Below are 13,904 nucleotides of genomic sequence, written 5' to 3'. Positions count from 1 at the left end.
TACTTCAGCCTAGGTCATGATCTCACCATTCCCAAGTTCGAGCCCTGCATCAGGCTCTGTGCCGACAGCTCAGAGCCTGGAGACTGTTGTAGATTCTGGGTCTCCCTCTCTCTCTCTGCCCCTCCCTCACTTGAACTCTGTCTCTTGCTCTCAAAAATAAATAAACGTTAAAAAAGTTAAAAAGAGAGACTACAGCAGTGATTTAGGTGGGAGATGATGGTGGCTTGAACCATTTATGGTAGCAGTGAAGGGCAAAGGAGTGCAATTCTGGATTTGTTTGGAAAGCAGAGCTGACAGAATTTGCAGATAAATTGGTTGTAGTTCGTGAGAAATGTCAAAATGACACCAGGGACTTTGAGTAAATAGTAGGATAAAGTTTCTATTTCCTGTTATGGGAAAGTTTGCAAAAGGAGCAGTAATCAGGAGGCAATAATCAGAAGTTTGATTTGGTGTATCTTAAGTTTGCAATGCCTATTCAATTTCTACTAGAGTTGTTGAGCAGTTAGTTATACATAAACCTCTGGATTTCAGGGACAGTTTCAAGATGAGTTATAAACGTGGAAGAGAAAGACATGTAAATGATATTTAACATCACAGGGCTGGAAGTAGAAAAGAGAAGAGGTGTAGGAATGAATTTCAGGGCAATGCTAAGGGATCGGGGAGAAGAGACGAACCAGCAGGTAGACTGAGAAGTCAGATTGCAAGAAGTATTATTTCATTATTAATAACTTTCTTTCTGAGGACATTGGCATAGGCTCTAGGGGCCCTAGATGGCTTTTTACTCCTTATAGGATGCACCTAGTCATTTGCCACGTACCTATCACTTGACCTAAATCTTTAATTCTAGCTCTTGCTCACTTTCTCCCCTCCCTTCATGCCTGCATCACATTCGTTTTGAATATTCTTGTTAGTGTAACTTCATCTCACTATAAAATGCATTTTTGAAAACTGTCAAAAGTAATTTGGATATTTATCCGGTGAATAAAATGGGTGACCAAATTGGTTAATACTGCTTTTGATCAAATATTAGGCATGACTATTGAGTAATATCACTAAGTTTACTGTGTGGTTTATAGGCCAGATCTAAAAGCAATGTCAATAGGCGTGTTCTAAAACGTTTTGAGCAATGACATTATTGGAATAAATATATAATTTCCAGGAGGACGATTTTCAGTTAACAGTCATATAGCATATACATATGTAAGTGCTGTTAACTTGATTAACACCATTTCTTAACATTCTCTTACTTTATCACATATATTTATATAGATGCTTAAAGTCTATGAACATGCATATAGCCATAAACAGTGCCTAATTGAATCTTCATTTCCCAGACTAAGAATTTCTTAAACAACTCCTATTCTCATTTAAGATGATTATCTGATCAAAGCAATTGAAAATAATTATTTTAGTGACTAAAGTTCTACAGAAACACATCTAATAATATTTGCCCAGCTATTACAAAAATTGCTGATTACAAAACCACAGACTTACAAACAAGCATCCTTGGATAGCTGGCTAATTCTAAGTTTGTAAAGGGTGTACCCCCTGCAAATTATGCCAACTATTTGTTCACTGAACAGACATTTGTTAAATTCTAGTATGTTCCAGATCACATCACAATGAAGAGTTTGCTCTTTTAAGTCTTTCCAAGCACATCCTGAGAGATTTATATGCATAAGGGATAGAGCCAAAATAGGGCTACTGACTTTCTCTATAGTCTCCTAGCGAGTTTTACCATATGAAGGACCTGCTTTGAGTAGACTAGAGGAAGACTGGAGAAGTGGCAAGGCTTAGAGTTACCTCCTTCTGGTTACTGTACCCAGACTCAGACCATGAATCAATTACCCTGTGACGCAGAATGCTCTCTCCCTTACTCAATGTCAATGGTCCAATTGCTATTCATACCTCTGACTTGACCCATCTTCAGAGAGGAATAGGGTATAATGGAATAGCTTGCAGTTGTTTTTAGAGGCTAACTACCATTGTTGTCCTATGTTCTGGTATATAAAGATGGGTTTCCTGTCCTCAAAATAATATTATGTTTTGAGGGGAAAGATATATCTCTGAGTAATTACATCAGAACATAATAACTGTTTGGGGGGTATAAACTCAATGTACTCAATGGGCATCTGGGGAGAAAGCCTTAGAGTTGCTGGCTTCACAGAGAAAGTGCTGGCATTATTCAAAGAGATGAGTTAATCTTCCACTAAGCTCAGCAAGATGAGATAGATGTAAATTCTTGGGACCTAGCTTTTTTCCCTTTGGACCTTAATGCTCTAGCTATTCCTGGATTTTCAAATCTTTTTTTGTGAGATTTGACCTAACACTTCATTGTGAGTAAAGTCTAATTTTCATTCTAGGACTTGGCCTGTGAAATATTTTATAGTCTTTACCTTAGGGATCGCAATCATACAGAGGCAGAACATTGTAATTGGCCTACTGTTCCTCACTTAAACTTGGTGGCTGGCCCCATTCCTCTTACTAATGTTGACATTAATTGCCTGAGGGAGGCAAGTGATTTTTAAATGTAGGTTTACATGTTTCTCATTAGAAATAATAAACTTACAATGTTTTTCATGTGTTTCACTAGTATGGTCAGCTTCGCATCCTCATGTGATATCACTAACTGCACCTTAGGCGTCTTGTCAGGAAACTTCTCACCTGATAAAGCAATAGAATTTCAGTGGGTTAAATTGGAAGCGGTTCATCACAGGATAAATTAGACATTTAAAGAGTAAAATAGGACCAATGAATAATGTGCAAAAGAAACATTTTTCAGATCATGTAGAAAACATAATACTCTTTTGGAAACTGAGTTGGTTGAAGATGGGATTTTTGTCTAATCATCCTGAACCCTCTCTTTCTCCTTATATTTTGTATTTTTGATTGATTTTGTGTTTGTTTTGATTATTTTCCCAATTATTTAAATTTGAAAACTTTGTGCCATTTTTGGCTCCAAATTTCTCAATGTTCAGTACAATAAGGGTAAGTATTAGAGAGCATGAAAGTGTTGACTTTAAAAGTCAGTAAGCCTGGGGTTCAGGTCCCAGGACTATACTTAAGACTGTGTTATAATAACTAAGTTAATTAACTTCCTTAAAGTGGAGATAATAGTTACCTACTTCAGAATAGTTGAGATGATTAGCTGAGAAATTCAAAAGTTTTCACAATGTAATCTCTCAATAAATGTTTGCAATTAATAAGTCTTCTCCGCATATTTGCATTCATTTCTTCCTGTCTAGTTCCATAGCTCCTAGTTCAGACTTATACAAATATCTTGTCTGAACTACTAGAACATTCTCTTCTCCTCTCCTAGAACTCAAATCTATTTGGACACAATCACCAGTGTAATTTTCCTATGGCAACTTCTATAAAATTACTGTTTTTTGTTGTTGCTTATTTATTTTTGAGAGACAGAGAGTGGGGGAGGGGGCAAAGAGAGAGGGGACAGAGGATCCGAAGGCACTCCTGTGTTAACAGCAGCAGGCCAATGCAGTGCTGGAACTCATGAACTAGAGATCATGACCTGAGCCAAAGTTGCATGCTTAACCGACTGAGCCACCCACGTGCCCCTATAAAATTACTCTTTTAATCAAAGTACTCTTCATAGATTGCCAGTGCCTGTGAAAAAAAATCTGAATTTCTCAGACTTATATTTTTGCTTCCTATTGTATTGAATATTTCTGTTTTTTTATTTCCCACTGTCTTTATTCCATACTGTAGTCTGAATGTTCAGTTCTACAAACATGCTCTGCTATATTATTCTCTTTATATGAAATGAACTCTTCTACCATTTTTGGCTATTGAACTTTTATCTTTCTACAAGGACTAATTAAAATACAAAATAGTTTCTGTGGTCATCTCTCTCTGAACTCCCCTAACACAGCCCTTATCACTTAATATTTGTATCGTAATTATTATCTTACATGCCTCAATTTGTTTCGTGGACTATAATCTCCCCCAAGGGTGACTTTTTTTCCTATATCCTCAAGAGATGTATAAATCAGTGTTGCTCCATAATGTCACACTAAACTTTTATTTAATAGCAAGAGTAGTATTTTTTTTTTCGAGTTATATCATTCCATCAATAAAATGAAGGCTCTCATTTTTTAATTAAAAATTTCTGGTTTATAGTCCAAAGATTAAGCATAATTTTCAGTGTCTCTGATATTTCCATTGCTAATCTCTGGTTGTATATTCTCTGAGGGAAGTTAGAGAGAAGTTTATTAATAACAAGAAATTTGGCAGCATTCTGCTGTGGGCTCATTGTGGTCCACATTGTTTTCTGAGAGCCAGTTTCAGCTCTGTAATCCTCTCTAACCTTTGAGAATTAAACTTGACTGGTATGTTTCCTTTTCCAAAGATTTTTACATGTTTATGAGAGTAGTTTACACATTGTACGTTGGTAATTTTTTTTAAGTTTGTTTATTGATTTTGAGAGAGAGAGGGAGAGAGAGAGTCCCAAACAGGCTCTGTGCTGTCAGTGCAGAGCCCTACAGAGGGCTTGATCTCACAAACTGTGGGATCATGACCCGAGCCAAAATCAAGAGTGTTACTCTTAGCCAATGGATCCACTCAGGTGCCCTGTATGTAGGTAATATTAATTAATTTTATCATCAATGTGCATTATTGATATTGAAATAATTAAAATTGACATTGTTTCTTACAATTGAAATGGTAATTACATAAAAATAATTAAAATTTTCCTTAAAATATCCTGATTACAATGACTGAGAGACATTATGACTTAGAGGTACTATGGGATAATTCTGATTGTAGTACTGAGGTAAATGGAATTCATAATAAAAAAATTTAATTGGATTTTTGGTATGAGCATGTTAAAAATGATGATGACTTTTTGATGTACAATGGACATTATTTTTGCATTAAAGTGTGAAAAGATTACTAGCTAGAAACTCAGTGCATTTAATCAGAGGACTTTTAGGTTGAAGGTAAGAAATTAGCAAAAATTTATGACTGAGTGTCTAAATAGTAACCATATAACTGTTATTTGAACTGACTGAAGGTGATATTCCACTCTGAAACTCTTGTGCCAGATCAGTAACCAGATCTATCAATACCTGGCAGAATTCAGAACTCAGTGAAAATTCAGGCCACCAGGAAGTTTTAGTAGTCAGTGTAGTAATAGTGGAGGTACTTAATATTTCTAGAACTCTTACTGTATGCCAAACATTGGCTGAGAGCTTTATGTACGTGAACTCACTCATCCTCATAGCAATTCTATAAAATTTGTGTTACCTCCATTTTACACATGTGGGAACAAAAGCATTTGGTCAGAAGTCATGCAGACAATAAACCATGCAGGGTCAAATGATCTCTAAAGCCTATGTCCTTAAACATTGTGCTGTAAAGGGGCAAACATGGAGGCAATAATCTAAGGGAAAGAAATGAAGAACCCAGAGAGGGAGAATTTTGAGAATAGTTCCATATGGACAAGAAGATGCTGGAATATTTTGACTTTCTGCTTCAAGTTAGTCTGGAGAATCTGATTATACTTAATTTAATCATTTATAATAACCCTAAGAACTAATGGGACACCTGGGTAGCTCAGTCAGGTGTCTTACTCTTGACTCAGGTCATGATTTTGGCTCAGGCCATGATCTCATGGTTGGTGAATTTGAGCCCTGCCTCAGACTCTGTGCCGTGCTGACAGCTTGTCCTTACTCCCTCATGTGCGTGCACTCTTTCTATCTCTTTCTGTTTGATCCTAAGGATGATTGTGTTGAAATGTTTGAATGTATGACACTACAGCAGATAATACAGCACTCATTATGCATCCTGTGTCCATTAATGTTAAGAAATAGCATTTCAAAATCTAACATTTTCAGATGATAATATATTCATGATTAAAAAAATAAAAATTTACTTTAAAAGTATACAGCAAAACATCTTCCCCCATTCCTAACACCTATCCACCCAGTTCCTTCGCCATTATTTCATTAGTCTCCCATATGTCCCTCCAGAGGGACATTTCTCCTTCCACAATTTCTCCACATAAGCAAATACGAATAAGTATTTTTATCCACTCCCCCCCTTTTCCACAAAAGGAATAGCATATTTACTATTCTGCACAAAGATCTTGGAGAAATTTTTATAACACAGAGTTTATTTATTTTTTAAAATATAGTTTCATACAAGGTGAAATACCATAATTTATTTAACCAGTTCCCTATCGATGGGCATGAGGGCAGTTTCCAATGTTTTCCAGCTGTTACAAACCATGCTGAAATAAATAGCTTTGTATGCATGTCATGTTGTACCTATGCACAAATATTATAGGATAAATTTCCAACAGAATTGATGGTCAAAGGGTATTAGCCATTTGTAATTTTGATAAATGTTGCCAAATCACCTTCCATGGAGGTTGTAGCAATTTGCATTACCACTAGCAGTGTCTAAGAGTGCCTGCTGATTTGTAACCAAGCTTATTAATTAAATTTTTGAATTTTTTCCAAATCTGATGAGTAAAAAATGGTATCGGTGTAATTTTAATTTGCATTTTTATTACGAGTGAGTTTGAGGACCCTTTCTTTTGCTTAAGAGCCTTTGTATTTTGGGGTGCATACATCTTTTCATATTCTTTCCACAATTTTTTTATTTGGTTATTGTCTTTTTCTTACCAATTTTTAGATGGTTATACATTTGACAACCAACTCTGTGATAAATTGCAAATATTTCACCCATTTTGTCATTTATCTTTGAATTTTTTTTAAAAGTTTGCTGTAGTTTTTCTATATCATGCAAAATTATTATGGCTCCTGGATTTGTAGTGTTAACTATACCAGCTCATCATTAGATTATAAAAGATTCTTCTATGTTTTCTTTGTTATATATATGGTTTTGTTATTTACATTTAAAATCTTTCATCCATTTGGTCTTTAACCTGGCATATGGTCTGAAATATGCTATCTCATCACCATTTATTGAATTTTCCCTTAGTGGTTTGACCACATGTTAAATTCCTGGATGTATTTGACTCTATTTATGTACAATCTATTATGTTCTATTTATTCATTCTTTTTAGGCCAACACTACACTGTTTCAATTATCAAGGCTTTGTAATGTGTTTTATAGGGCTAGTATTACCTCTCTGCTTGTGTTCAATTTTCCTGGTCTTTATTTGTTTTTGTTTATGAACTGTAGAATTAACATCTAATTAAAAATAAATCTATTGATATTTAAAAAATTATATTCAGAATTATATCAGAAATATCTGACATAAGATTCATGATGTAGAATCTTCCTATATAAGAGAGCATGCTATTGGGTCTTTCCATTTGTTCAAGGCATCTTTGAAATCCCTCATTAATGCTTTAAAGTATTTTTCATTTGCTCTTGCATATTTCCTGTTCAATTTATTCCTAAGTTGTTTTTTCTTTTTTGGCTGCTATTATAAATGGGATCTATCTTTCTTTTCTTCTTCTCCTTCCTCCTCCTCCTCCCCCTCCTCCTCCTCCTCCTCCTCCTCCTCCTCTTCTTCTTCTTCTTCTTCTTCTTCTTCTTCTTCTTCTTCTTCTTCTTCTTCTTCGCTGCCTCCTCCTCCTTCTTCTTCTCCTTCTTTTTAAGTTTATGTATTTATTTTGAGAGAGAGAGAGTGCAAGTGGAGGAGGGGCAGATAAAGGGAGAGAAGGAATCCCAAGCAGACTCTGTGCTGTTAGCGCAGATCCAGATGCATGGCTCTATCTCATGAACTGTGAGATCATGACCTAAGCCGAAATCAACAGTTGGATGTTTAACCAACTGAGCCACCCAGGTACCCTTGGGATTTATCTTCCATGTTTATTTTATCTTTATCTATACATCAGTTTGGTACCTGATACCTTTATTGAATTTTCATCATTTGTGCTAGATTCTTAGTTGATTCTTATTTTTTTAGGTATGTAATCATGTTACTGGCAGACATTGTTAGTTTTGTCTTCTCTTTGCCAAACTTTGTTTCTAAGATTTTTTTTCAATTTCATACAATCATGTCACAAATATTTATGGATATCTTATGGACAAGGCACTGTTCTAGACCCTTGGAACAGGTTAGACAAAATTCCTCTCTTGGCATTTCTATAGTAGCCAGGGATATATAAAAAGCAAAACCACACAATAAATAAATAAAGTTTATTATAAGCTGAATATGATAAATGATAGGGAAAAAAAACCCAGAACATGATGAAGGCACTGAGGACTAACAGAATAAGAGTCAGTTTGCAATTTTAGACAGGATGATCAGTGTACTTCTCATTGAGAAGGTAAATTAAAAAAATTTTTTTTAATTTATTATTTTTGAGAGAGAGAAAACGCATGCCTTAGTGGGGAAAAGGTGAGGGGGTGCAGATAGAGGATCTGAAGTGGGGCTCGAACTCTTGAACCATGAGATCATGACCTGGGTGAAGCCGGACTCCGCTTAACTGAGCTACCCAGGCGCCCAGAGAAGGTTAATTTTGAGCAAAGACCTGAAAGAGGTGAAACAGTAAGTTACCTGTTGGTAACCATGATGATCATGGGCATAGCGTCTTATTTTATAGTTTAGTGGAAATGCTTTTCCACTGTTTCCTTGTCATGCCTGATGTGGGCTTTGGATAGCCAAGACAGATACATTTTCTCATGTTAAAGCATTACCCGTTTATTTTTATTTGAGTGCTTTGTCAAGAAAGTTTATTGAAATTTTCAGGGTCTATAGAGACAACCATATGATTTTTCTCTTTAAGACTTTTAAGATGATAACATGTATACTGTATATTACCAATATTGAACCATTTTTGCATTTCTGGTCCTGGTGAATTTCATTCCTTTAGTGTGATGATGGATTCCTTTGGCAAATATTTTAGAATTTTCCATTGATACTCAGAAGTGAGATTAGGCTGTGATTCCTTTTTTGCTGTTCTTGTATTCCTTGAAGCTACTGGCATAAATACTTTATATGCTTCATAAGAATAATATGGAAAAATTCCTTTATTTTTCTCTGCTCTGGAATTGTTTAACAGTGGAATCACCTACTTTTTAAAGGTTTTATAGAATTCCTGTGGAAATCATCTGAACTTGGTAGTGTTCTAAAGTTTGCTTTTTGAAGCTTTTTCTTTTCTCTCAAACTTGATCTTTTCTAGAGCAAGGAAATTGTGTTTTCCTAGAACCCTATCTATTTCAGACAGATTTGCAAATTTAGTTTTGTAGACTTGAGCAAAGTAGTCTCCTACTATTCTTCAGTTTCATCTTTTTCTATGGTTACTTCTTGATTCTCCTTTTGTATTTCATATATTTGCATTTGCCCCCATTGATTTTAATGTTTATTTGTTTTGGGGAGAGACAGAGACAGAGCGTGAATGGGGGGGGCAGAAAGAGAGAGGGAGATACATAATCTGAAGCAGGCTCCAGGCTGTCAGCACAGAGCCTGATGCGGGGCTGGAACACACTAACCGAAGTGTGAGATCATGACCTGAGGCGAAGTCGGATGCTTAATGGACTGAGCCACCCAGGCATCCCTGCCCCCAGTCTTTTGATTATATTAGCCATTGGCTTTTTTATTTTATTGTTTACTTTTAAACTTCCAGATTTATTTATTCTGTTTTCTGTGTTCTAACTCATTAATCTCTACTTGACTCTTCATCCATTTATTTTTCTTTTTTGTATTCCTTTGTTTTGTTTTGTGGTCTTATTCCAATTGTCCCAGTTATTGAGCATTGCTTTATCTTTCTCCCATGTTTCTGAGATGTATTGTTATTCTTTAGAAATTTTGCCATTTTGTGCTTTAAGTCCTTTTGGCCCAAGAGTTAAGAGAGGTTTGTTTTCATAAATATCTAAACTTAAGTATCTTTTAGCTTTCTGAATTTTTAAAATTAATTTCTCACTTTACTTTCTCATGATTAAAAATATGTCTGTACTATTTCTACTTTTTAGGATTTATTGAAATTTTCTTTGTGGCCTAATATATAATCTATTTTCATGATTTTCAGGATAAAGAGTTTTTATACAAATTACCAATTTTCCTTATTAATTTTATTTAGTGTTCTTTGTGTCTACTTATTTAAAAATTTTTAAATGTTTTTATTTATTTTTGAGAAAGAGAGAGAGAGAATGCAAGTGGGGGAGGGCAGACACACAGGGAGACAGAATCTGAAGCAGGCTCCAGCCTGTGAAATGAGAGATCATTACCTGAGCCAAAGTCGGATGCTTAACTGACTGAGTCACCCAGGCGCCCCTGTATCTACTTACTTTTTTCACTCAGTCTTTCATAAATCAAGAGAAGTTAATTAGAATATCCTATTACCAGTCTGTGTATTTTTCCTTGAATGTTCCATAATTTCTGCTTTATATGTGTTGCTGTCATATAGTTCATATGTAGTCATAACCACTCATATCGTTATTGAGAATTGTACTTATGATAGTTTAAAGTTGTATTCTTGTTTAATTCAATGCTTCTTGTCTAAATGCCACCTTTTCTTTATTAAATCATGGCTTCTGGTCTCCATGTCCTAATGTACCTGTGCTTGGAGTTTAATTTTTAATTTTTAAAAATCATTTTCTCTTAGGTGTGTTTTTACATACAGTATAGAGTTATGATGTATACTTTTACTCCAACTGGAAATTTTTTCTTATAGATGAGTTTAAGCCCATTTCTACTTATTGATACAATAGATTCATTTTCTGTTATTGTTTTATGTTTTAAAGAAATATAACATTTTTGCTTTTATAATTTTTAAAGAAAATCTTTGGCTATGTAATTTGTTTTTATTTTTATGTACTTAGAAAACTTTTACTTTTGTTATAGTGGTTACTTTTATTTAGTATTCTTAGACTTTTATTTTTTTTGACAATATTTGTTTCCTAATAGAGACAGAGATAAAATTAATGTGTATAAAATTTTGCACTTGACTTTCATCTACCACCTAATTATATTCAATGTTATAATCTTTCTCAGTGTTTCCCTAACACTAATATTACATATGCTACAATTATTTTTATCACGTGATTTGTTAGGTTTTAGCGATATCTTTTGATACTCAGCTTTTAGAAATAAAATAATTAGAAAACGTCTTCTAACTCTCATCTTCTTTTATCTTTTCTTGCCCACATTAGCCACAAATAAAAGTCTAAGATAATTTTCTAATTGGAAACATGGTATTTTATGATATAATATAGCAAATGCATAAAATTTAAAGATTTCAACTTTCAAAAACAACCTAATATAAATATTTATTTCTAAGTAGCCCCAGCCCTCCCTTTCTTGTCCTTCCATCTCATTAAAAGTTACATTGAAAACCTGGGTAACATACTTCAATGTATAGATAATTGACTGAGTTCTGCTAGAGTAAGTAGCGATAACATTAACCAGAGAGACCCTGCCATGGAGACAGTGGCTTCAGTTCCCTTTTAAATTAATAGCATCTCCAACTGGAGGTTGGTAATGTGAGGTAATGATTGAAAACTCCTGTTTGCAACCATTTGTTATTATCAATGGCATATAAACATGTTTATTAATTCATCCTCTTAACTCTGACAACTGTTGTCTTTGATCATGTTCTACTCCATTACCTATGTTATTGTCACTATACCTTGACAATAAAATCTATCTTCTTCATGTCAGTGTTGTATACTGGTAGAGGATGGATAGATTTATATTTTTGTGGAGGTACTATTTTGCATGGGACCTCTATTTGGGGAAGTATAGAGGATCATGCTATTAGAGAGTTAAAGAGTATACAAGATAAAATGCAGCAACTTTCTGGGTAGTGCTTTGGGTGAGTCTGGTTGAGTCCATATTTAATGTAATTTGCAGAAGATTTCTTTTCTAGGTGCTACTTCAAGAGAATTCTAGTGGTTGGGAAGCAGTGAAGTTCTTGTGCCTGGGCACTGCCATGGGAAGCGGGAAGTGTGGGAGAAGTGGCATGATTTGGGATTTTAGTTTTCTTCTCTTTGTCCCTTTAATAAAAATGACAAGCTACCTTGGTAGAGAATATAAATGTGTCATACATTGTTCTTTCTGTCAACAATCATTTATTCAGTAATTATTTATGGAGAGTGAATCTATAGTAGACCAGACACTGTGCTAAGGCCTGGGGTTACATTGTGAGCAATGTAGACATGGATCATGTCTTCATGAATTTCTAGTCTACAAAGAAGCACACAAAGCCATAATCACCACTGCAATAATTTTGGAGGAAAAAAAGCATTTTAGGAGTAAAGAGCAAAGACAATTGAGATGAGATATGAAGGATGCAAAAAAAAAAAAATGGTGGAGAAGGTAGAAAAAGTCAGAAAAAGTCTGACAAAAAAAGTCTTTTTTGTCAGAAAAAGTCTGACAAAAAGTCAAGTGGTCCGGGCAGAGAAGGGTCCATCTGTTACGTGCTGGTGTGCTTGTCTTAGTTGAGGAACTGGAAAAGGAATCAAGATAGGGAAGGGTCTGATATTAGCGCTGCAAAAGGAAACTGGAGGATGCCAGATTCTGCTGGGATGCCATCATGAGAATTTTGGTCTTTACCCTAAGGGCAGGGGCAACTATATAATTTGTGAGGCTCAGTGATAATGAAAATGCAAAGTGAAAATGCAGGGTCCCTTTTACAAAAATTATTAAGAATTTTGAAATAGTGACAGTAGAGTATTAAACCAAGTGCAGGACCTTTCTAAGCACTGTGCCTAGTAACTGCACAAGTCACAAACCCATGAACTTGGCCCTGCCTAAGAGCAATGGGAAGCCAAGCAAAAGTGTGAAGTAGAGAAGAGTATTGATTGGATTGGCACTTTAAAAGGCAAATTCTTGGGGCGCCTGGGTGGCTCAGTTGGTTAAGCATGGGGCTTTTGATTTTGGTTCAGGTCATGACTTCATGGTTTGTTGAGTTTGAGCTCTGTGTCCAGCCCTGTACTGACAGTGTGGATCCTACTTGGGATTCTTTCTCCCTCTCTCTCTCTCTCTTTGCCCCTCTCCCGTACTCTTTCTCTCTCTCTCTGTCTCTCAAAATAAATAAACATTAAAAAAAAGGACAAATTCTGGGGCACCTGGGTGGCTCAGTGGGTTAAGCGTCCGACTTCAGCTCAGGTCATGATCTCGTGCTCTGTGAGTTCCAGCCCCGCATCGGGCTCTGTGCTGACAGCTCAGAGCCTGGAGCCTGCTTCAGATTCTGTGTCTCCCTCTCTCTCTGGCCCTCCCCCGTTCATGCTCTCTTTCTGTCTCAAAAATAAATAAACGTGAAAAAAAAAGACAAATTCCTTTTTTATTTTTATTGAAAAAAAATTTTTAATGTTTATTTACTTTTGAGAGAGGGAGACAGAGCATGAGTGGGGGACAGGAGAGAGAGAGACACAGAATCCAAAGTAGGCTCCAGGCTCTGAGCTGTTAGCACAGAGCCTGACGCAGGGCTTGAACCCATGAGCTGTGAGATCATGACCTGAGCCCAAGTCAGATGCTTAACCAACTGGGCCACCTAGCCACCCTTGTGTTTTGTTGTTTTGAAACAATAGGCTGTATTTCATATGCAGTCAAATAATGAGAATCAAATCTTTTGTCTATCACCACTCTGCCAAAACAAGTCTTGAGTATTGTATGATGTAGTAAGAAATTAGCAATGAGAAAAAAATCAAACCACCATTTTATTTTTTACAATAATCCTAATTTTTTGTGTGCTTATGTATTTCAAACATCCTATAGAGAAATAATACCTCAGCAAAACTACAAATTTGATAGTGATCCACAGTTTAATTTTTTGATACATAGAGAAACAATTACCCTTAAGGACTTTTATGACAGAATAGAGATCAAGCTATTACTCTTTAAAAAGTCTGACAACTATAGAAATCAGCAACCTTATGCTTTTTTTTAAATCTCGTTAGTTCAAGTTTATAAATACTAATGGTAAAAGTTATCCCCAGCTAACAATATTTTTGAAAAGCAGATAATT

The 13,904-nt window shown here is 35.4% G+C and overlaps 1 protein-coding gene across 4 annotated transcripts in view; it reads right to left on the bottom strand.

Moving 5' to 3' along the window:
• PIK3C2G (phosphatidylinositol-4-phosphate 3-kinase catalytic subunit type 2 gamma) overlaps window positions 1-13,904 on the bottom strand; it is a 347,688-nt gene that overhangs the window by 24,277 nt on the left and 309,507 nt on the right. For all 4 annotated transcript variants that reach the window (XM_006933551.4, XM_019834592.3, XM_045061452.1 and 1 more), the window contains one exon: window positions 2,570-2,664. In XM_006933551.4, coding sequence (XP_006933613.3) covers window positions 2,570-2,664 — 95 coding nt within the window. The remainder of the gene's footprint in view (window positions 1-2,569; window positions 2,665-13,904) is intronic.

The sequence above is a fragment of the Felis catus genome, chromosome B4, assembly GCF_018350175.1.
Source record: "Felis catus isolate Fca126 chromosome B4, F.catus_Fca126_mat1.0, whole genome shotgun sequence".
Taxonomy (NCBI): domain Eukaryota; kingdom Metazoa; phylum Chordata; class Mammalia; order Carnivora; family Felidae; genus Felis; species Felis catus.
Note: the sequence above shows the minus strand (reverse complement) of the source record. Positions and strands in the feature narration are given on the sequence as shown.